This window comes from Cydia fagiglandana, chromosome 5 (assembly GCF_963556715.1).
Source record: "Cydia fagiglandana chromosome 5, ilCydFagi1.1, whole genome shotgun sequence".
NCBI lineage: Eukaryota > Metazoa > Arthropoda > Insecta > Lepidoptera > Tortricidae > Cydia > Cydia fagiglandana.
Genome location: NC_085936.1, coordinates 15,091,085 through 15,115,122, shown reverse-complemented (window position 1 = coordinate 15,115,122; position 24,038 = coordinate 15,091,085). Strand labels below are relative to the sequence as shown.

The 24,038-nt window shown below is 38.7% G+C and overlaps 1 protein-coding gene across 1 annotated transcript in view; it reads left to right on the top strand.

Annotated features, from left to right (window-relative positions):
- Positions 1-18,171, top strand: part of LOC134664550 (acid sphingomyelinase-like phosphodiesterase 3b) — a 100,881-nt gene extending 82,710 nt beyond the window's left edge. Inside the window, exons 7-11 of the mRNA XM_063521256.1 lie at positions 1,267-1,441; positions 9,843-9,955; positions 10,371-10,555; positions 11,277-13,827; positions 17,222-18,171. Coding sequence (XP_063377326.1) covers positions 1,267-1,441; positions 9,843-9,955; positions 10,371-10,555; positions 11,277-11,496 — 693 coding nt within the window. The 3' untranslated portion in view covers positions 11,497-13,827; positions 17,222-18,171. The remainder of the gene's footprint in view (positions 1-1,266; positions 1,442-9,842; positions 9,956-10,370; positions 10,556-11,276; positions 13,828-17,221) is intronic.
- The last annotated feature ends 5,867 nt before the right edge of the window (positions 18,172-24,038 follow it).

Below are 24,038 nucleotides of genomic sequence, written 5' to 3'. Positions count from 1 at the left end.
GCGTTACTTTAGGTACCTATGTATAGTTTATAATAGTATTATATTAGATTATAGTTTATAATAATATTCAGGTTCAGTAATTATGTTTAGTTTATAACATGGTTTAAATCTTTATTAAATAATTATTTACTTATATACTTTTAAAAATAAGACATGAAAAAAAGGAAAGGTGTTTTAATATAAGGGTTGGCGGGCGAAAATCTGACGCTGCAATATAATCTAACGACTAATAATAGTTGCTTTCTTGGCTAAGAAACACTATTTAAGAAACACTATTTAATAAGGAACACTATTTTGTTACTGAAATGTTATTGATAGGCAATAGTTTTATATGTACAATACTGAGTTTATCTCTACCGTGGGCTTTATATTCCTGTTATAGTATTACTAATTATACATATTACTAATTACTAATTATATATATCCGTCGACATAATCCGAGCAAATTCCATACTATTTCCTTAGTCCGGGCAGTCATAAAACAGTTGATGCAAATAACTACGATACAGTACTGCGGATGTGGCGTAATTTGATACAGCGGGTGATGTATGAGAGTGGCTTCATACGCACAGAAGTGGGTCAGCGTTCATTAGGCGGCATGCGCCTTGATTAGATGAAAATCGCATTGTTGTTTTTGCCTATAAAAGATTAGCAGACACGTGCCGTGTTCTAAAAAAAGTAACCGCTATTTTGTTATAAAATCTGTCGAAATTAAATTTGAGCCTAACGGCGCGATTCGGGAAATGAATTTGAGATTAACTAGATATGAAATAGTGAAGATATGTGACGTTTCACGGAAAACGGTACCTTTATTATTAACGCCGCTCCAATATTATTGCGGCGCTATGCGACGTAAGCGCCGGCAGCCATATCTTCACTATTTCATATCCAGTGAATCTCTAATTCATTTCCCGAATCGCGGCGCCAGCCACCATAAGGTACCTTTTGCAGTGAAACGTCGCATATCTTTACTATTTAATATCTAGTGAGTCTCTAATTCATTTCCCGATTTGAGCCGTAAGAGTGACATTCCATTTCCAACTGCAGCTGCAATACCGTTCATTTTCTATGGAAATTGACAGTGACAGCGACGCGTTTCCATAATAAAATGAACAGTATTGCAGCTGCAGTTGGAAATGGAATGTCACTTTAAGTGGTACATTTGAATAGTGACTAGAGCAGCTTTACTCTCGCACCCAAAACCCCGGGATATGTCCTTCACACAGCGATTAAATACAAATTATCCATATGTGTTGTCCCCCACAGGTGTACATAGTGGGTCACGCGGCGCCCGGGTCAGACTCGCGGCACGCGTACGACGCGCACGCCACAGGAGCCAACGCGCAATACCTGCGCACCGTGCGTCGGCACGCGCGCATCATCGCCGGACAGTTCTTCGGACATCTTCATGCGGACACTTTTCGCGTCATCTATGATAACGGTCAGTGCTTGTGACAGTAAAACTAGATCAAGTAAGGAATGTCGAGATCCGTCGCCGCACGAAGGTGCATGGCGTGGGTTTCGTCACATTAGCAAACTAACATGGAATTGGGCGGGACATGCTGCTAGGCAGAGTGATGGCAGGTGGACTAAGATTCGCCGCCGGATGCGCGCATCATCGCCGGACAGTTATTTGGCCATCTCCACGCTGACACCTTCCGCGTCAGTACTTACAGATATTTATGGCAGTAAACCAGATGCTTTAAGATCGAGTAAGGAATGTCGAGATCCGTTGCCGCACCAAGGTGCATGACGTGGGTTTCGTCATTACCAAACTTAATTGGAATTGGGATATATTGCTAGGCAAGTAGGCAGTGATGGCAGGTGGACTAAAATGTTAACAGAATGGTGGCTGATATGATGATGAAAACCAGATGGCGAGAGATACACGGAATAATATACTTACCATGCTATGCGCGAGTGCTCGCATGTTTGACAGACATTTCTTCGGATATTTCCTTGTTTATTAGTTAGTCTTCTTTGACATGTAGGTGTGAACACAAAAAGTTGTGTTATTACCTTAATATTTTTATACCTTCCAATAGGTAGGTACGCAAGTAGATTGAATTTTGTTTATGTATAAAATCGGTACTATCCAATCAAACTTTCGGTTATGATCCGTATGTCGCTGGTAAACATTGTACCTACCATCAATTTCCAATATTTACGCAGGTACTACGTGTAGGGCTGGACCCCGGATAGTTTTCGTTTAATGCATGATCAGGCATATTCCGAGAATGTGTAGTAGGGTCATATGGAAAAATAATGATTTTGAAAGAAGAACTAGATAATATATGTTTCATTTTTTTTTTTTTGAATGGGCTTACTCATGGCCACAGACTAGCCGAGGCGTAGACGTGGCCTACGATGGAGCGAGCTCGCCCAGAAGGTGCCTGTTCACTCTTGATTTGAAGGTTAATAAGATTATCTCTATGGATTTTATTAATCTTATTTGATTCGGGTAACATGTCTCATATTACAAATACCTTATGATAATTTTGTTGCCATACGTTAAGAAGCTCTTTGTCAGCGAGGCATCCTCTTCATTTCTCACCTCATGTCTTTGCTCTGAATATTTAGTTAATACTAAAATAAACACATTGTGATGCTGATGAGACTCCAAATTTAACCCTTAACCTCGTGCCGCCCAAGAAAAAAAACGCAAGATCAGCTAAACGCCCAGTGTGCAATATATGAGCCATAATATTGTGACGTCGTAACTGCCCACGCACTTCAAATATTTTTTTTTACACAAAACTCTAGCAGGATATTTTTTTTATTTTTTTCTGGGTATATGTGAATAAAAATGAATACAGTAAACTGAATTCCACCTTCGTATCTTTTGTTCATTTAAATGCACATTGGGTTTTTGATTGATGTTATAAGCAATATAATATATTATTTTAAATCAACTTTATGGCACGTAATCGCGATAGAGTAGCCTCTGACTATTATTATTCGTCTTAAATAGTTATATAATAAGCAACGTAAGTCAAAAATAATTAGAATTTTTTTTTAGGTTGGGGCCACTTTTTTATGTATGTTAACATTCATTGTTATAACACGGTCTGAAAATTTCATAGTATAGTTAATAAACTTCATTTACACAAAATTTAATATCCTTCTTATTTATATATAAGTTATTGTAAGTTTGCTGTATTTCAGTATCACTTTCTTCGAAACTTTATTTTTCACTAAGACTGTAAATATTTGGTTCATCACCAGAAAGTTGGTATTCGGGATCACGAATTTTATTATCTGATGGCAAAAAGTCTTCCAGCTCTTATTCAACAAGTAAATCATTATGCAGACCTAAAAATAAACTATCAAAAACGAACCTTCAGTTGTAGGTTATATTATGTATTTTTATAACAGTAGCGCCCAGTGTGCAATATGATGAACATAATCTTACAATTAAGAAAAAAATATATTCATTAGTGCCTTTGTAAAAAAATTACAGTATATTTCAATAAAACAAACATTTAGGATAATTTTTATGTCACTCTCTAAACGAAAAAAGTCATAATACGTTTAATAAATCAAGATTATATACCCATGTGACGCGAGTGTTTTAATAATTGCGGAAGTACAACACTATCCATGAATATCTGTTAAACGTCAGCTGTCAAAATGGTCGCCACTGGACCGACCATTCACGACCTCTAGGTAAATTCCAATTTAGCGTGGAAATTTAAAACTGACATCTGATAAACTTTTATGTACAGCGTATTGCACACTGGGCGTTTAGCTCTGAATTTAATTTCTAAAGTCTGGGCAGTTATGCTGAGTGTCACTTTGTACAATGTATTGCACATTGGGCGGCACGAGGTTAAATGCATAGTGTTGCCAAATATCTACAAAACAAACCATTAGACAGCTCACAGTTTTAACATAAAAAGGCTTATGTTCTTGAACGCACCTTTATACCAAACGTCAAGTAATAGGGTGATGGTTTAAGGGTTAAATTTACGCAATATTTTTAATTTATAAAAATTACATTCGTTTTAAGACGAAAAGTCGGCAAACTTGGAAAAATCCACAAGTTGATAATTTTTAGTATGAGATTTTGAACGGTTTGTTCGGGGTATGTAATTATTTTATATTTAAAAACTTTATTATAGGTATATCACAAATAGTGTACCTTTCTAATGGTAGTAAAAATTTTAAATTACTAAAAATTACATATTTACATAAATATGATTTAGCCAATTCAACTTCTAACACTGATTTCGCAGTCAAAATCGAAGTTATATATTTTTTTTACTATTTTTCCTAGAATCGGCAAACAATTATGTGATACATATATAAATTTCGGGCAAAAAGAAAAAATCATGCATTTAAGGGTTAAGACTCGAGCGAATTCAGTTTTTTTACTCCATGGCATTTCTTACTCCAGCTAAAGATAGCTTTCGTGGCAAGGATACGTACCGCCAACTCCGTAGTGATTCCTGGAAGCTGTTTAGTTCTAAGTCTGCCCTTTGATGAAGCCCTCCTTATTACATCAAGATCCCTTTAAATCAATTTTCGCAATAAGTAATAGGTTCCTGGAACACCGTCTTCAATCGCTGCTTCAGTTTGTAATGGAAAAATATTTAGATAACAAAATACTTCTATGAAGCCGGACGGGCGATTAAATCTGTGTCTCGAATAGTGTCGATGGACTGTCAAGTTGGCAGCGATTCCGTGTTGCCAGGGAGATAGGTCTGAATCCCTTCGAAACCAGTTCGATCGACAACTAGTTCTTACCAAAATAATTATTATCATTCTCCATGAACGGGTAGGAATGTATAGATTGTCGAGTCTTCCTTTCCCTTTCTTAAAAAATATCATACCGTGCTTGTCCAGCAGCGTTTACCACGCTCTGTTCTAATTTCCGTATTTAGAATTTCACGTCAGTTTTGTTAAATGCCTTGGGATTGTAACCCTGGCAACATCGAGGAGGAGGCACCGAGGGGAGAGTGATTCGGCCATTTTGGGACTTGGATTTTCTTCCCCGACCTAGCCGGGCTCGGCTTTATATTAAATAATTGGGACAACGTTCTCATCTTTGCCTGCCCTCAGGTGTACCTTGAGGTTAACCCGTTTCCCGAAAGGGCGAACCAGGAGCGTCCTGGGCACTTCGGAGTTGATATTCGATCACTCATAAACCCCGGCAAGACGATTTTCCTCCGACAGGAGGTGTCTACTAGGGGCGCGGCCTTTGGTAGGCCAGATTCTGTGCCAGTCGACCTGTGCAGCTGGCCCCGCCAGAGTCGGAGCTATTGGAACCTCCGGCCATCTGGTCGAGAGAGAGCCGTCGACTGTCGCTACAGTGCAGCTAAGCCTTTCACTACTTTTTCCTAAACTGCGATTTTGGACTATTCACCTTTTAGTATTAACTATCCAATAGCGCAATCGACCAAGTATCACCAACAATAATTAAAACCCGGTTAGATAAATATAAATTTAGTTTACTATCAATAAGTCGTTAAGTAGTGTTTAAGCTCCAAAGTGTAAACTTAACCAGGCCGGCAATTAAATTGTACCTGTCCACTATCGGGTTGTTTGTTTTATCCCCTTCAGGACCCTTAGTTTAAAAAAAAAAAGTATTACAAGTTTTGATAGTAATGAAGCTGTTGTAAAGCGGCAGTGCATGAACATATTTTAAGAGGTCAATTCGAATACACTAATATTAAACTGAAGTTATTTTGTTGGCATGCGTCTCGCTCGCACTAAATACATGTACAGACTAGTACGAGCGAAATGTACGATCACTTAAATGTAGCCTTGTTTGTGAAACTATGTAGGACGCGTGACGTAGTGGCTTTAGGCACTTAGTTAGGGCGACGAGACACAACGTGCTAATTGGAAAAGTTTGATAACAGTGTTCACTAGCAACATTTTAATCGGAGCGTATGCTATTAATATCATATACCTACCTACAGAGCAGCGTATAGAGAAATCATCACTATAAACAAGCATGATATTACCTTTTTATTGGCAACGACACCTTATAAAATACCTTATTTTATATATACAAGAAAAGGTTTAGTTGTGTTGGGTTTCGAATTAGTTTCAAGTCATCATAAATCTCGCCTCTATTAAGGTTTAATACCTACAGAGTATATCACTGATCAGGAAGCACGTAATGATCACCTTTATATAAAACCCTGCAAACTGATAATTGTGTCTGACAGCCCGTCGCTTCGTTAGCATTAAGCACTGCATTAATGTACTTTAATTCGTGACAATCGTGACGTCACATGCCTAAATGGCTCTTTTGTTTTCGCTCGAATTAATCAGGGCCCCTATTCGACACGTACAACTGTCAGATTTCGCGTCCACTTCAACAGTTGAATGAATCGCATGTTCATCAAGTGCGGATAATATCCTTTGGTACAAACAATAATTCAACAAATATCAACTTTGTTCTATTACTACTTTAAGGTTTATAATGGTTTGGTCTGGTTGTCACCTAACTGGATTGCTAATGTCAAATTTTGACACAGGATTGTTCAGATTCAACGGAAGTTCAACACGAGACGTCAAACCGCCGTGTGCCTGCTACACTGCCACATCTCAAAAAACCGTTTTTTCGAGAAATCGCGGCTCAAAGTTGTGAGAGTATAGTTCAGGGTGTTTAATAGGATCTTACTCCTTTAGTTTTAGGTCTATGAACTTAAAATTTAGCTTTTTTTACTCGGAATGATATAACCCTCCTTATGACCATGCCACTTTTTAAAAGAAATGTATATTTCTTAAGACACAAGGCCCGAAAGACAGGTATTTAGAGTTGTGGCCGTATTGCAGAAACGTTTTTTAAAGATTTTGAGATGCGGCCAAATTTAAACACAAAATTATTGGATAAAGGTTACCATGCAAATATAAATAAAAACACCAAAATAGTTAAAATCCCTTTATTTTTACCCGACTACGGCAACGCAAAAGGAGGGTTATGATTTTGACCGGTATGTATGTGGGTATGTATGTATGTATGTTCATTTGTTCCCTCATAACTTCTAAAGTACACATTATAATTTGACAAACGATATGTCATTCGAAATGTCCGCTGGTTATAGGCTATATGAAGTCACAAAAAAATGAACAAGGCGTCCTCTAGAGGTCATAAAGTCACGAACGAAAAAAATAAAAATAAGTAATGATTACGTGATGTATATCATTTGAAAGAGCTCAATTAGCACATTTCAAATATATTAATATTGTTAGCTTTTGCACCCGGCTTTGCTTGCATGCACCCGATGAAACATTAATTTATCGGGTAGGTAATTCGAACTACGAATCTACAAGCGCTCTGGATTCTATCCGCGTATTACCCGACTACGGCGATACAAGAAGGTATTTGCAAAATAAATTTGTTTGGCCGCTATAAACATAGTGTTTTTTTAATAACCTGCATTTTATAACGTGAATAGGTATAGAAGTCCAGATCAGCCAAAATGTATGAAACAGCCGTACAAGAGACGTACGAAGCTCGCTGTACGCGTTCCAAAGCCGGGCGCCTTCGGCGCCCTCATACTAGAAGAGTCGGGCGTAGCCCGACGTACGTGGCGCGCTGCAAGCAGTCCAAAGCCAGGCGACTTCGAGTTTCTCATACTAAAAGTGTCGACATACGTGACACGCTGGACGCTTACCAAATCCAGGCAAATGCATGAAACAGCCGTACAAAAGACGTACGGGCACGCTGTACGTGTTCCAAAGCCGGGCGCCTTCGGCGCCCCCATACTCAACGCGTCGGGCGTAGCCCGTCGTCGTACGAGGCGCACTGTATGCGTTCAAAGCCTATTCTTTATACTAAAAGAGTCGGGCACAGCCCGACGTACGAAGCTCGCTGTACGCGTTCCAAAGCCGGGTGCCGAAGGCGCCCTCATACTAAAAGAGTCGGGCGTAGCCCGACGTACGAAGCTCGCTCTACGCGTTCCAAAGCCGGGCGCCTTTGGCGCCCTCATACTAAAAGAGTCAGGCGTAGCCCGACGTACAAGACACGCTCTACGCGTTCCAAAGCGCCGAAGGCGCCCTCATAGTAATAGAGTCGGGCGTAGCCCGACGTAGGAGGCGCACTGTACACGTTCCAAAGCTGGGCGCCGAAAGCGCCTCCATGCCAAAGGATGGCGCAGCCCGATATATGTGGCGCTCTGCGTGCATTTCTGTACTGGGGATGCCCTCGAAAAAGTAATATAAAGTGACTTCGAATAGTTAGTAACGAAGTCATGACCCCAAAATTAATTAAATAAAAAATAAGTCGAAAAACTAAAACCCGACTACTGCAAATCGCGCTCTAAAAGTATGAAATAAGATAGAATTCTTATCTGAAGTTATCAAACAGGAAATATTATAAATGTTATAATTTTTTAAATAAAAAAAATACAACGTAATATGTATAATTTACTACATTATTTATATTTTTACAGAGATTCAGAGGATAGCTGCTGTGGTCGTATGCCACTTTACCTTAAAGTTTATAATCGTGGCATACGACCGCACGCATGCACGGCGATCCTTTGAATATCTCTGTAAATATATCAAAAATGTAGTAAATTTTATTACGTTATTTTTTTTTATTTAAAAAATTATAACATTTATAATATTTCCTGTTTGATAACTTCAGATAAGAATTCTATCTTGTTTCATACTTTTTAGAGCGCGATTTGCAGTAGTCGGGTTTTAGTTTTTGAACTTATATCAACTTTGATAGGAACAAGATCACTGTACGCGATAATAGTAATATGTGTAACTCAGCTAATTATTATTTGCTAGGACGCAACTCAAAAGCTTCATTTAAAACGTGTGCTATATAGCCACAACTCAAAAGTGGCTGTATTGCAGGGAATTGTCTGACAATTTATGGTCAAATCCATAAGGCCACTTGTGAGAAAAAGGCTCTTAAAGACCTTTTTTGCTATGGCTCTCGAAATAAGGTCGTAAATTGAACAATTTTGAATACGAATCTGCAATAATCCAGAAAATCAAAAATTTTGAATTGTGGCAGTGTAGCAGGCACACGGCGAAACGTCGCTTGTCGAATAAGGCCGCAGTACATACCTACCCATTATGAAACAAAGTCCCCCGCCGCGTCTGTCTATGTGTATGCATGTTCGCGGTAAACTCAAAAAATAATGAACGGGTTTTCATGCAGTTTTCACCTGTCAATGGAGTGATTATTGAGGAAGGTTTAAGTGTATAATTTGTTAGGATTTGTGTAACCCGTGCGATGCCGCGGTGGTCGCTAGTCAGCTATAAAATAAATTAAACTAAATTTAACGTTAAATTAAATTTAACGTTGTGAATAATGAGTAAAGATCGTGAAACTTTTAATCAGCTATAAAATAAATACGAAAAAGTGATAACGTGAAGTAGCGTGAATGTCTGTCTGTATAAAATTAGTTCCGGACCGGGATAAGTGCCGTACTCGAAAAGGTCCTAGTTGTACCTAGGTACTCGAAAAGAGGCCCTAGCAGAGGGTAATGAAAGACCAATTTGTAAATTTGACGTACGACCGGTACGACTCACGTTAGGTTTTAAAAAGGACAAATCTAATTTTAGATTTATCTGTAGGTACTTAGAATTAGAATCAATATTTAGTGTCCATAAAAGCCGATTCTCACCGGCTTGCCTGTTTTTGGACGTTTAAGCAGAGTTGTAAAGGAAATATGAAAAGCCAAATTAACCCCGGCTTGCCTGGATTGCGGCTTAAATGGATATGTTTGACGCGCCGCCACTGATGTGTATATGTGTTTGTCAGTAAGGGACAAACCATATCACGCTTTAAGTTTTATGAATATATATATATTTTATGATAAGTATGATTATCTGATTAACTCTTGTTAAACTAGTACTTGTTGCAGATCGGCCAGTGTCGTGGGCACTGCTGGCGCCGTCGGTGAGTCCGCACCGCGAGCCAGCTGGTGCCTCTAACCCCGGCCTTAGGCTTTATAAGTTCGACACCAACACTGGCAAGGTACGTAAACTTGGTTTTACTACCTCTAAAAACCCTCAAGAGTCGCGTACTAAGTAGACGTTCTCACGATAATTAATTCAATACGAAAATATTTTTCTCTAAGTCGGAATTCCATAGTATTTAAGGTGGATTTTTGAATGGGGCACTAAGGGCAGCAAAATAGGGCACTAAAATGATCTTAGGTGCTCTACTCCATGTTTTTTTAAGAAAATTTTTTTTACATACAATAATGCTTAATGCTATTAGTGCCCCGTTAATGAACCATCCTGTGTACTCGTAGTGTATCGTATTATGTTTATGGTTACCTAATTAGCTGCTTGGCTACTGTGAAGCTATGTGTTTATTTATAGAAATAGATATTTAATGGTGTTCAAATTAGTTAAGTAGATTAAATAATATGAATGTGTTTTAATAGGTGTTGGACTACACTCAGTATTATCTGGACTTGGCCGCCGCCAACCGCGGCGGAGCAGCCGAGTGGACCACGGAATACAACCTTACTCAGTACTACGGTCTGCACGAAGTGTCGGCCGACGCTCTCCACAACTTGGCTGATAAGCTGCGGATAGGCTCGCCACATGAGACCATGGCCTTCAACAAGTAAGTCTAGAGCACCGCAGATTATGACCTGATCCAGTAATCTCAGTATGTACCGCCGACAGGGAAAAAGATATTGTAATGTAAGTATTCCTCAGACATAGAAGTTTTTGTAGCATAAACGAGTGTTTGAGAAAATGAAACATCGATAAATCTGTTATCGATAAGTCTGTAATGTAACAGATTAATAATTAAATAAAAGATAACTTCTACTTGCTGTAGGAGACAAATTTTAAGACCGCAATTACCAACAGTTATTACTGAATCGCAATTAAAAAGGGATTGAGATAGCTGTCAATCCATATTGATTTAGACGTAAGTGTATGGAAATCTGTTATTTCTAATCCCTTTCTCATCGCGGCATGATAATACATAATCTCTTTATTACTATATTTAGTGTACTTAAAAATAAAAACGTAAATTGTAGTAGGTATACAGTGCCAAAAGAATAGAAAACTAACAAAATATCAAACAAGATATCGAACGTGTTGTGTACTTCGCTGTGGCTATGTTATTATTAAATACAGTGTTATAAATATATAATTATGATAAAGTTAAGGTAACATCGATAACAGACATGTCGACATTTCATTTTGTCGATCACTTTATTGTGGCATAATAACTTCTATGTCTGGCAATCCTCATACCGATCACCACCTCCGCTGCTTAAAAATTGTGCTGAGATCACGCTTGTCTAGTTTTCATAATTGTGATTTTTCTACAGGTACATCCGCGCTTACAGCGTGAAGCGTGATAGCTCAGAGTGCGACGGCGCGTGTGCGCACCAGCATTTCTGCGCCATCACCTGCCTCGAGTTAGCCGCGTACCGCCAGTGCGTAGAAGCAGCAGCCAGCGCCCTGGCCGCCGCCAAGCGGGCTGCTTCGCTCGAGACTCCCATCGCTGTTCTGCTTGTCATGTTCATTTCTGTACTTACGTTGCTATAGGACCATTCGGATCTCGATGGACTTCGGATTTTATAGGGAGGATCAAATGTTATGGCATCTCTACCGGAAAGAGCCAAACTGAAGTTCGACATTAATTGTTAAGTTAACATTTCCGTAATAACTATGCCAGGTTAAAACAGGCCGTGATGTTACTATGGTCTACGGTATTTGTAGTTTGGAGGATCAAAAGTTGGCAAGGTCAAGGAGTTCATTTAGGCGACAGTATTAATTAAATCATGACAAAAAAACTTCATGAGTATTGTATTCCTACATAAAAGGATGCAGGTTACGCGCTGCATTAAGCCAGAAGGGCGTGTGTTAACAACTAAAAGCATTCGTCTCTCTCGAACGTATTTGCACAGAGAATTCACCTTAACTGCGTCCATTTCTCAGCCAACTTTGATATAGATTCCAGGTGAGTGGCTTTAGGCGGCGGCTTATTCTGACTGTAATGACAGGTTATTAATTGGATTTACATTTGTTACGGATATGAAAGCTATCAAAATCAACAGTGACATTTGAAGAACCAGAAATATCATTATATCACTTTCGACAGCTGACAGATCAAGATCATGTTCATAACAAATCCAGATCCGTGTCATATCCTGTTATTACAATCAGAATAAGCCTTAAGGACAGCAGGAAAAATCCACGAGAAGCTATTACAACAGGAGATATATTTGCTACACTACAAGTATAACGGGGGCCCTATCGGATAATTTCAACGGCTCTCTGTTGATATTATATTTATAACATTAAAAAACATTGAATATTATTTTACGAAGTCAATAGAGTCAGTGATATCGCTAAGGCTATGTTTAGCTAACAAGGAATGGTACTCAACTGTCCGGCTCCGATTTGATTTATTTTGATATTTTAAATGTTAAAGTTTTAAATAACAGACACGTTTTTTTTTAGCTACCCATTCTCAACCTATTGGAAGACTGCCCTCACAGTTTCTACGTAAGTTAGAAGGTTTAGTCACTTTTTAGTATTTGGAGGAGAATATCTTCCAATAGTTTGTGATTGGGGAGCTAAGAAAATACGTGTCTGTTTTTTTAGACCGTAGTCTAAAATAAGTTAGAGAATAAGTACTCTAACATTATCAAAGCACATACCCAAATCAATCGGAGTCAGACAGTTGAGTAGATACCTTGGCCCTATTCGAACAATGTTTATAAAAAGTCACAGCAATACTATACCGATCTGACAAGTGGCGCATTTCTTGAACCAAAAACTTCACTTTTTCGGTATCGTATCGCTGTGACATCTTATAAGCATTGTGCGAATTTAGTCGTAAGTTTACTAAAGTTTACTGTGGTTACCACTGGCCGAGAGACTCAAGAGTAAAAAACTTGACTCACACGAGTGAACTTTTCAGAAACAAGTAGAGACCCAAGTAAACACGCTCAGATGGCAATTTGTGATATTGCTAAATATTGAAATATGTTAAAATATTTCTAAACGTACTTATTTTATACATTAGTATAATTAAACAGTTTTATCGAGTTACTGAATGTAAAAATGTACGCAGTACTTCGATATTTAAAATGTTAATAGGTACCTATTATGTTATTGTTGTATGAGACCCTTAAAATTAAATTTGATATTAAATTATCTATATTTAGGCGATGAAGGAATAAATTCTAAATGTAATTATTGTTAATAAAATAATGATTTGAAAAACGGTTAGTACATTTACTGTCTAGTAAATTGGTATAATCATTACTATATTACCAGAGCCTATGTTTAGAATAAACAATGGTTATTTCAGTGTGATTTTCGTTTGTTTCCATTAAGTTAATAAAACTGATAGACAGTTGTAATTATAGAGTATTCACGGTATTGTTTTTAATAAATGGACATTGCCTTTAATCCAGGCATGCGTGTGCTTGACACGACTTATTAATTAACTACATAGTAGATCAAACGTCATGTCACAAAGTCTGTTCATTAATTAAATGACCCTAAATTGGTGTCCATGCTTGTTGAAATGTAAATATGATGTAACTAGTCACAATTATGTCTATCCTATTTAATGTCGGAGATTTTTATACGCCAGTATTAAAATAAGTATCGTACTCGTACTTACCTGATTATGATTTAAAATTTTATTCAACTGTAGTGTAGGTAACTGTGACGTCCCACGGGTAAAGGTACCTTATGGCGGTTGGCGCTTACGCTATTACTAACGCCGCTCCAATATTATTGCGGCGCTATGCGACGTAAGCGCCGGCCGCCATAAGGTACCTTTTTCTGTGGAATGTCACAATTAATTGATTACGTAAAAATATTGTTTTATGAGCTATTCAGTTGAACTCATGTTTCCATGTTCAAAAGTGATTTTGAATGAAATGAAATGAAATGAAATTGTTTAATTCCAGAAAAAACTTCCATAGAATTACAATAAAATTAAATTAAAATTAAACTATTCGACTGTACAATAAAATTAAAATATTCACGTCTATAAATAATACCTAAATACAAATTAAAACTTAATATTAACTAGCCCAAGGGGCGTATCGCCCCGACCCTATGGTGACCGGTTTGTGGTAGGTCCTCCAGCGCTCATGAAGCGGGCTACCGTCCCACTCCCTCACTGCGGCCAGCAGCGTATTGGCGGATGCATTTATCGCCTTTCTGGCGGCGGCGCTCTTCGCTCTCAGCAGCGCGCCCCAGCCCGGCGCGCGCCCCTTCGCGAACATGGCGCTCGCGCTGCACCAGCGTGGCAGCCGGAACAACGCCCGCCATGCGTTATTATACTGTACGCGCATGTCTCCCACTGCTGCACAGGTGTAATCTGACCACAACTCCACTGTGTAGACACAAGTACAAAAACTTAGGAACAGCTGCCGTTTCACGTCGTCGCTGCATTTGGCGAATCTTCTGGCTAGCATGTTCGCTCGTACTGCAATAGCTCGTCTTTGCCTTTCAATGTCCCTGTGGTCTTTCAAACTAGACAGCAGGATGTGGCCTAGGTATTTAACCTCGTAGACTCTCCGCAGTTGAACTCCATCAAGTAACAGTGGCGGTACGCTCAACGGCATATTTGCCGCTTCCATGACCATAAACTCTGACTTGTCCGGATTATACTTCATGTTGTGCTGGCTGGCGTATTTTCCGCATTCCGCAAGTAAGTCTCGCATAGCGGCTACTGATGGAGCAAGCAGGACCATATCATCGGCATACGCTAGGTGGTTGGCCATTATGCCGTTGATGGAGCAGCCGACCCCGGTTTTAGTCAGGGCCTGTGAGAGCCCATCCATGAAGACACTGAAGAGTGCTGGTGACATGCTGCCCCCCTGCCTCACCCCGCAGTTTAGCCCAGTGGCGGCGGACAGAGTTGACTTCCATCGTACCATGTTCTTTTGTTGGGAGTACCACTTTTCCAGTATCTTAATAACTGGTGGGGGCGTATTTCGCTCTTCTAATTTCTTCCAGAGGAGTTGGTGGTCAACTCTGTCAAATGCCTTACTCAGGTCAAGGAAGCAGGCGTAGACAGGGGTTTTCCTAGATTTGTAGTAGCCTACTATCTGCTTAAATGCGTAGATGGCCGAGGTTGTTGATACGCTACTCTTAAATCCAAACTGGTTATCGGGTAGTGTCCAGATATGGGGCAGCGAGCTGGTGCAGCACTCTCTCCAACAGTCTCGCTATTATGTTTGCCAAAGCGATAGGGCGGTAATTATTAGCACTCGATACATTTTTTCTTCTGTCCTTACAAATAGGTACTATAACAGTATCTGTCAGGTCTTGTGGTAAATAACCAGTCCCAATTATTGCTGTAAATAGTGTGGCCAGCATATGCAACATAGCATGGCCACCGTATCGGATGTGATCCACTGTAAGACCGTCCAGGCCGGGAGACTTACCGCGCGTCATTTGTTTGAGCGCTTTGGCGATATCAGTTGCCGTAATCGTAATTAACATAGGAAGGCCGCCCTCAAGAGTTTCTTGACCCTGGTGGGCTCCCGCGGGTGCCGGTTGCGTGAATAGTTTGCTGAAAGCTTCCGCTATTTTGCTGTCATCCGTTTGCCCATCCACATGCGAGGGATAGCTAGAGGTGGTTTTTAAAATTTTATTTACTTGTTGCCAAAACTTTCCGAAGTTGTTATGCTTCATGTCACTTGCTATGTTGTCCATTTTTATCTGTTCGTAATTATTTTGACAACTGCGCAGCGCAGATTTAAATTGTGATCGACATTGCTTACGTCGCTCGGCCGCTTCCCCAGTAACAGGACAGCCGGCTTCGTGCCACAGACGTAATGCGCTCCTAGACGCCGCATATTTTTCCGCAACGAATTTGTTCCAACCGGGAACTGGTGTTTTCTTCTTACGGGTGTTCTTACTTTTATGCAAATCCACTCGAGTTCCGTTCTGCATTGTTGAAACTAGCCTTTTATAGCAGTATTCGATGTTAGCAGGTATTTCCATGTCAATATTCTGAGACATTAAGTGAGAAATACAGTTGTTAACTGTACGCATATATTCCTCAATTTGAGATTTCGTACACGATTTCCAGTTCCAATGGAGTGGCCTAGTGTTGGTAACGTTGGTGCATGAAGTTAATGAAACCAACCTCAGCTCGACGAACATAGGTCGGTGGTCTGTCCAGTCGACCGCTATGTCTATGGACAATGCAGTTATCGCATTGTACGCGCTCTCAGTCGCCAGGCAGTGGTCAAGCCAGCTCGTCGTGTTATGCGCGTCACTGACGTATGAGTACGTGTCTCGCGGTAATAGTAGTTTATCGGCATATTTTAGGTTATATTCGGTACAAAACATTTCCAATTCGTGTCCGAAACGATGCGACGGATCCGCGTTAAAGTCTCCTATCACTAGGCAATCGGGTGTACCGCTATCTTCGATTATGGAGTGTATTTGGCCTAGTAATTCACAGTATTCCGGAAAATTGTCCACGCTCGCTGTAGGCATATAAACAGTGATAAGTAGTAACGTAGTTGAATCAGAAGTGCTTATTTCCACCGCGCAGAGCCTTGGCGAGTTGCAGTCTATCGATACCACTTTGAGTTTTTTGTTGTATAGTATCCCAACCCCGCCGTAAGGTCTGCCGCGTAGTATACCAGCTGAGCTATCAATCGCCGATGTACCCACACTATTGTAGTCATTGTGAATAGTATTTAGATAGTGAATATCTGTACTTAGTAACCAAGTTTCTTGTAAAAGTACGACATCATTACCAGTGCATAGGTCATGAATGAATTTTGTAGATCGCCGGACAGACCTACAATTAACCGAGGCTACTTTTAGTTTACTCACGACTGCTTCTTATCGATACTCTTTCGAGAGTTATTGTTATGGTAGTATCTACCAATGATTACACCCGCAGGCCAGATATCAGGTTTAAGTATACTGTCTAGCTGGTCCCACGGGACTATTACCTTGAACTCTTGGTAGGTAACTTTATAATTAGGAGGTAATTTCTCTACTCTTAACGCCTTCACGTCGAGTTGTTTTAAGTAATCCGCTAGCTCCTTAGTGGTTATTGAGTCGTCTAGGTTTGCGACATAAATATTAGCTGTCCGTGTAGCGGCTCTTATGAGATTGCTAACGATATTAGTCGCGGATCCAACGATGTTTTTGTTGCGCGATCGTGTTTTTCGATTAATTACCATTTTGAAACCCTCAGCAATATTGTCAGCGCGATCATTAGCATTTTCTGGCGATATCTTGGAGGGACTGGTAGTCGTTGTTTTCACTGCAGGTTCACTGTAGATTTTGGAACTACATAAATATTTTAAGTGTACTTTTATTCAATGTACTATGTAGTGGAAGTAAGTAATTTAACATAAATATTAAGGTTCATTTTGGCATGCGATGCTTGGAGGCAAATGTGATTTTATCATAAGTATTTGTACGTTAAATAAATATGAAACTGTCGGAAAAGTGTGAGCCTAATCTGAGTCGTGTACATAGTTATCTAAATTAGAATTGTAGGTCTACAACTGTAAATGAGGAACAATTAGTTCTAAGTAAACTAAGGCTTTTTGCGTTATATTACTTTTAACATTTACATATAAGTGGCTATTGAAAGATTTTAGTTTTTATCTTTATATTATTATTACTTGTATTTTGTGTCAAAAAAGTGGATTTAGCATTATAACACTTTTTAGCAGACGATTGTCAGGTATTCATGAAATAAATATATGTATACAAGTAATCAACTTATATCGTTACTTGTTTCAAACAGTCATAGGCTACACTAACTGTTTACCACCAGGCGGCCTGAGTTGTTGTTTATAACTTTATCTATCTAGTAAAATAATAGAAAATACCTCTTCGACCGTGAGCTGAAACTTTCGCATGTTAACGAAAATGCGTTTGAAAACCTAATCTCACCGACGCAACGTTTTATGTATAAGTCAGTCGAGAGCAAAATAACTTGGAAAACGCAGATGGAAGTTAAAAGTTTCCGAATTGTTATTAAAATTTCGTGATTTATGCTTTGTAAACGGAAGAGAAATAAAACGTTGAAGTGATTTACATCTTTCTCGTGCGAGAGGAGGATTCATAACTTTCCGCACTCGACTGTGCCGGTGTTCGTAGTAGATTTGGTTTCGCTTTATCGTAATAAATAAATATTATGGATGTTCCCGTATCTACTCTGCTGGGTGTCTTGATAATTAATTTTTGAATAAACGACTGTAATCAAAATTTGGAGTTTTAATAAATAATTATAAATTTACCTACGTAGATGATTTAATTCAGGTACGTTGACTTAATTTGAATTAATTGAGACACCAATAAGATTAAATACCTAAGCTCCGGCTTGGTCTACAGACGAATAAGATGCATGGTATAATAATATACTCCGCCTGGTACTCTCTTCCCGTCTTTTCTAGGTCATCTGACTGACACGAGCCTACGTCATCATGCGACAGCGCTACATGATAATATGCGATAGCGCTATATATAGCGGCCATGTTATTGTGACGTAGGCTTGTGTCACTCTGGGAAGAGAAGACCATGTTTTATTAGACTATGAATAAGATGTTATTGCTTTTGTAAATATATTTTTCAAATAATAAAGCAGAGTTTTGTATAGGCGAGGTCGTCATCGCATATATTATACACATGCCCCATTGATCGGCCAGTGGACCTAACTTACACGTTGCGTTACAACCAGGTTGCCAGCTTTTGGAAAGGCACACGCGACTGCTGACCTTTGATCTTATCCATTATTAATATAAATACTATATTCATTCTAGTGAGGTGAAAACGACGGAATTAAGGTGTTTATCGCTAGCAACATCGGCTCATTTTGTACGAAATTACTGCCAGTTCCTGCGCAGAAAATGGTAATCATCGAGTAAAAATGGCCACCGCCCGAATAATGCTTGAGTGGTGAAAAATCGAGTATTTGATTGATATGTTTATTGCGAGTTTAGTGAGGTAAGTTTGTCGTTGTATTTGTTCTGGATTGCGTGTGATGGTTGTTGAATAATGACTAGATGATTTAAGAATAATCGGAAAATGGCCATGGAAAATTACTTGTATTAAGTAGTAAGTACAGTTAGTTTGGTACAGTCGGCCAAAAAATGTGGTCTACCACCCTACGGTTGAGGTTCGTTTGAACGTCATGAGACAACAAGGTCGATTTTATTTATGCCATGCCATGTGTCAAGTTTGAAGTCAACCTTAGCGATCGTTAGATCTCGCAGAAACTTTTGTCAGAACTGGTAGACCACTTTCTTGGCCCACTGTACCTACTACCACCTACCTACCCAAATATTTATTTGTTCAACTGTGCACTAACAGATTCTATTTCTAAGAGTTAAATGCTTTAGCAAATCAACACGTTACCAAAGATTGAAATTTTAATTAAAGCCTTAGGTAGGTATATTTAGTCTCTTAAACCTTCGATATTTCTGGGTAGACTGAGTGACATGAGAAGCAGAAAATAATCCGTCGGCCAAGGTTTGTCTTAAATATTAAACACCGAATGAATATTCAGATGCTGAAAATACGTTAACTCAGTACTTGAGGACACATACTTGAGGAATTCATAGCGACAAGATTACAAACAAGGCACAAAATCTGAGGGCCTACCGCGAACCACGTTCGACGTGTTGCCTCCCTGTCACCCTAACGTACGAATTTACAAGTGCGACGGAGAGGCAACTCGTCAAAAGTGGTTCGCGGTAGGCCCTCAGAACTAAATTTCGGATGTGGTGAAATAACGGGAACCTAATGTGTGTTTTATTTACCAAGTACAAATTTAATTTTTCATCACACTTGCTCGGAAAAGATGTATTTACACGTAGGGCTTGCGGGCGGGAAATTGAAATTTTCGCCCTAGGGCGGAAAAAATCTTTTCCGAGCAAGTGTGATGAAAAACACTTATTTACACGTAGGGCTTGCGGGCGGGAAATTGAAATTTTCGCCCTAGGGCGGAAAAGTGTTTTATACAGAAGTTTGTTTTTATTAATTCTCCTTTTTTTCCTTACAAGTGTGATGAAAAACATTGTGTGTGCCACGGGCGGTAAAGAAATTCCGAACTCGTGAACATTTTAAGCCCTCGCTTCGCGTCGGGCTTAAAATTGACACTCGTTCGTAATTTCTTATTTCCCGCCCTTAATACACAATGTACTATTAATGATGCCGATTTTCACACACGACTCATGGATGGAGTTGGCGAAGTAAGTTATGTAACTTGACACACATAGATACATTACAAGATGCTAGTCCGGGTTCTATCAAGAGACTTCGTATCGACTTTTGCGCTTTGCATAAATTTGCATGACAAGATGTTCGTATAGCACTTGCTTATGCGGAAAACACGATACCACCCCTGGGTACATTACCGTGCTGTGTATCATAAAATTTATCAAGCATTTTGTTGGAAATAACACCGGTTTAATGTCACAGCGTATCAAAAGGGGAAAGGGAATCTTCACGTGATAAAACCAGCGACGCTTACAAATTGCATATATTTGATCGGGTAATTTTGAGTCAATGTCGCTTTACGAATTCGCTAAATATAGTCGAGTCGTTAGGGGGTAATAAAATTGTGGTTTCAAACGTCCATGATGGGGTAACGTTTCAACCCTATAATATTTTATTAACTATTTGCCATGTTATTGGTTTAGTTTTAATTAAAATTGTATATACTTTGTAGCAGTGGTGGCCGAGTGTCTGACGTCCGACTTTCAAATGCTGGCTCGTAGCAATGAGTTTTCCGGTAGGTAATTATGTCATCATCATCATTATCTCAGCCATAAGACGTCCACTGCTGAACATAGGCCTCCCCCTTATTAAATTAAATAATTATGTAATTATGTACGGAATATCATTTGATCGCGAGGAAATTTGCATATATCCGCGAAGAAATTGAAAAGTGATGTGAACTCCCCAACCCGCTTGGGCCTGCTTGGGGACTATAGCCCAAAACCTTCTCACACAGGAGTAGTGGCCTGTGCCCTAGTAGTTAGACGTAAGTACTTATATTGGCTGATTTATTATTATTATATACCTACTCTAATTAGAGAAAGTAGGTAAACAAAGCTAACTATAGGAATGATGAAATTAGCTTACGACAAGTGGCGTACCTACTCGAAACCTAGCATGGAGGTTTATCAGAAAATAATGAGGAATTTTTGTTGTATTCGTTAAGTAAGACATAGGTCAACCGTGCAGTAATTAGTTATCGATCAAATAAATGTAACATACAAAAATTAACTGTTAGTACCATTATTTCGTTTATCTACTCACATATCATAAACTGTCTATGATGCCTTCAAAATTCGTAAATAATGGCCCACATTACGATAAACTGTTTTGTTACAGCAATTTTCTTATCTGTGAAAATGTGGTAATAGCTTCATTACTATATCAAAATCGATTTGGTAATGCATTTCAAATTTCGAACATCTCTGAAAAAAAAGCAATTTGATTTGACCCCTATTCTAATATCAGTTGAGATGACGTTTTATTCGAAATCAAATGACAATTGCATACAATACTTGACAAATCTCGCATGTAAGTTGGTATCGGACGATATGGTAATCGACCCCGACTCTAGTTTGTCTCTGAATAAAAAAAAACTACGGATGCGTGACGTGCGTGAAAAAAGTTTTCATTTGCCGCCATTTGACGTACAGTTTATCTTTTAATTAGTCTATAAGTAAAAAATAATTTGTTTTGTTGTTTTTAAAGGAACTATAACAAAAGTTTCGTGTAAGGATAGTTAAGTGCGATAAAGATATTTCGGAGACGCCATCTCATATCCGCGAGTTCCGCCAGAGAGCAAAGTCGGCTGTAGTATGAAGTTAGTGAATATATCATAGAAAGTTTATAATATGTGTGTAGATAAAGCAGTGTATGTAACTGTACATAATTAGGCATTAAAACACTCGTGTGATACTATTATGAAACTCATTTCATTCGTTTCATAAACCCACACTCGTATTTTAATGCCTTTCATTATGTAGCAGTCACATAAACTACTATTAATCACCTAAATATATCTGAATGTAGAATTATGTTTCCGGTACATGTTTATTAGACAATAGACTAGAATTTCTTTAAAACAGAATATTTTTTGAAAGTGATTAACTTAAATGTGACATGAATCTTTTACCAAAAACATCAAATCTGGAACACCCACGATATCCATAAATTCTGAAAAAAGGAAATACGCTCGCGAGCTTGTTGACAATTTCCTCTTTGCCCGAAGCTGGAGCGTATTCTAATGAAGTATCACTTTTATGATGGTTTTATCATCGCTTCCGTATCGCTTTACAAATAATAACTCCTATATCAGCCATTGTGTATAATCCAGATTTTTGCTTAGATTTAAGCAGATTTGTTGGTCCTCGTACCAGTTTAATCGGCATTTGGACAAGAAAATACCTATACCTTACAATTAGATAGATGAATTAGTTAATTTATGAATGAAAAGTGCATAGTATTTCAAAGAATAGGTATTCCAGTTCCACTCACTTGCTTTTGGTAAGTGTAGCTACCAGCTGTCACCCTTATTTTATTATAATAATAGAGGTCACTGAAAAATATCAAGCAAGTGAGTGGTTATAAAAGAGTTTTCTGATATTCATCTGGTGCTCTTTAACAGCCCGACTTTTGTAGGTCCGTTTCAAACTATAAGTCCTAAAAATATATTTTAATGACAACTATTGAAGGGAAATCAATTGCTTCTTAATGCTTTCTTAGGGTATCTATCACTGTATTTTGAGGTAGCACACCTTACTCAATATTTTAAGAAAGGCCAGGTATCTTCTTTGTGAAAACATGCACCCAATGAACACAAAAGCAAAACACATAAGGCAGTAAAAATTAGCAGGCGGCACTAGACACTAAGATATTCAGATTCGAATGGCATGACATCAACTTCATTGCTATTCAGGTATATTGTTGTCATCGCGATCACATAATTAATATGTATACGAGTATGCATGAAATATGAGTGGCGCCACGACACAATGGCATCAAATTGAAATCGGTGTCATAATTTTACAAATCTGAATATGTCTTCGTAGCTTCCAAAATACGGATTTCGGAGTGTTAACAAAATAAAGCAGAAACGTGTTGTTATTGACATTTATGTTCGTTTTCCCAAGCTCATATTTTTATTTTCCTATAATCGATTAACGTCTTTACGCCCCACACGTCTAGCTTCATTTTTCAATGTTGTTATTGAGAAAATAACGTGTTTGCTAAGGTAAACGGTGGGTTACTCAGTCGATCCGCAGTGACGCGATGTGAATACTGAAAACGAAATTGATTGATAAATATTTCAGTGCCTTTCTGTATTAGTTGTTGTTGGTTTTGGTATGATTTGGCAATTGGAAACGTTGACGCTTGGTTGGAGACCTTAGGTAGAGTTAAGGTGACAGTCCATTTCCAACGACAGCAGCACTACCATTCATTTTACTATGGAAATAGACAACAACACCGACGCTTTCGTACTAGGAGTGCAGCTGCGGTCAGAAATGGAATGTTACCCTTAGACCAAGAAAAGTCTGCAGCGATTTTGATAGCTAATGTAGTGCAAGTGTTACTTTAAACGTTAAATATCTATGAAATTTCGTGCCTCAACGGAATGACATGGATCCCTCCAGTTCCAGTATAAATCTATGGAGAAGACTAAATCGCCTAACATCCGGTTCGCTCAATGTAATTAAAAACAGGGACAGTCAGGCCTATTCGGATTTCGAGATAATCACAAGATCTTGAGACGATTTAGAAATCAACTAGATCTACATTAGATATCGACTAGATGTGACTTGGATATCTAAGTCATAACTTGTCGAAATCGTTCAAGAGGACCTTCAGAATCGCGGAAATGTCAAATTTGACATATCTATCTTACAAATATTTTTAAATTATCCGTATCGTAACTTGTTAAAGTCTAGTGGAAATCTAATTGATTTTCCGAATTGAGCCGAGTAAGTGTTCAGATACAAGGAAATTCTTTTAGCGGAAATAATGTTATGGTCAGCCATCGAACACTCAATTCAATAATCCGTAATGGCATTTCCGTTACATCAAGCCGTCCAAATGAA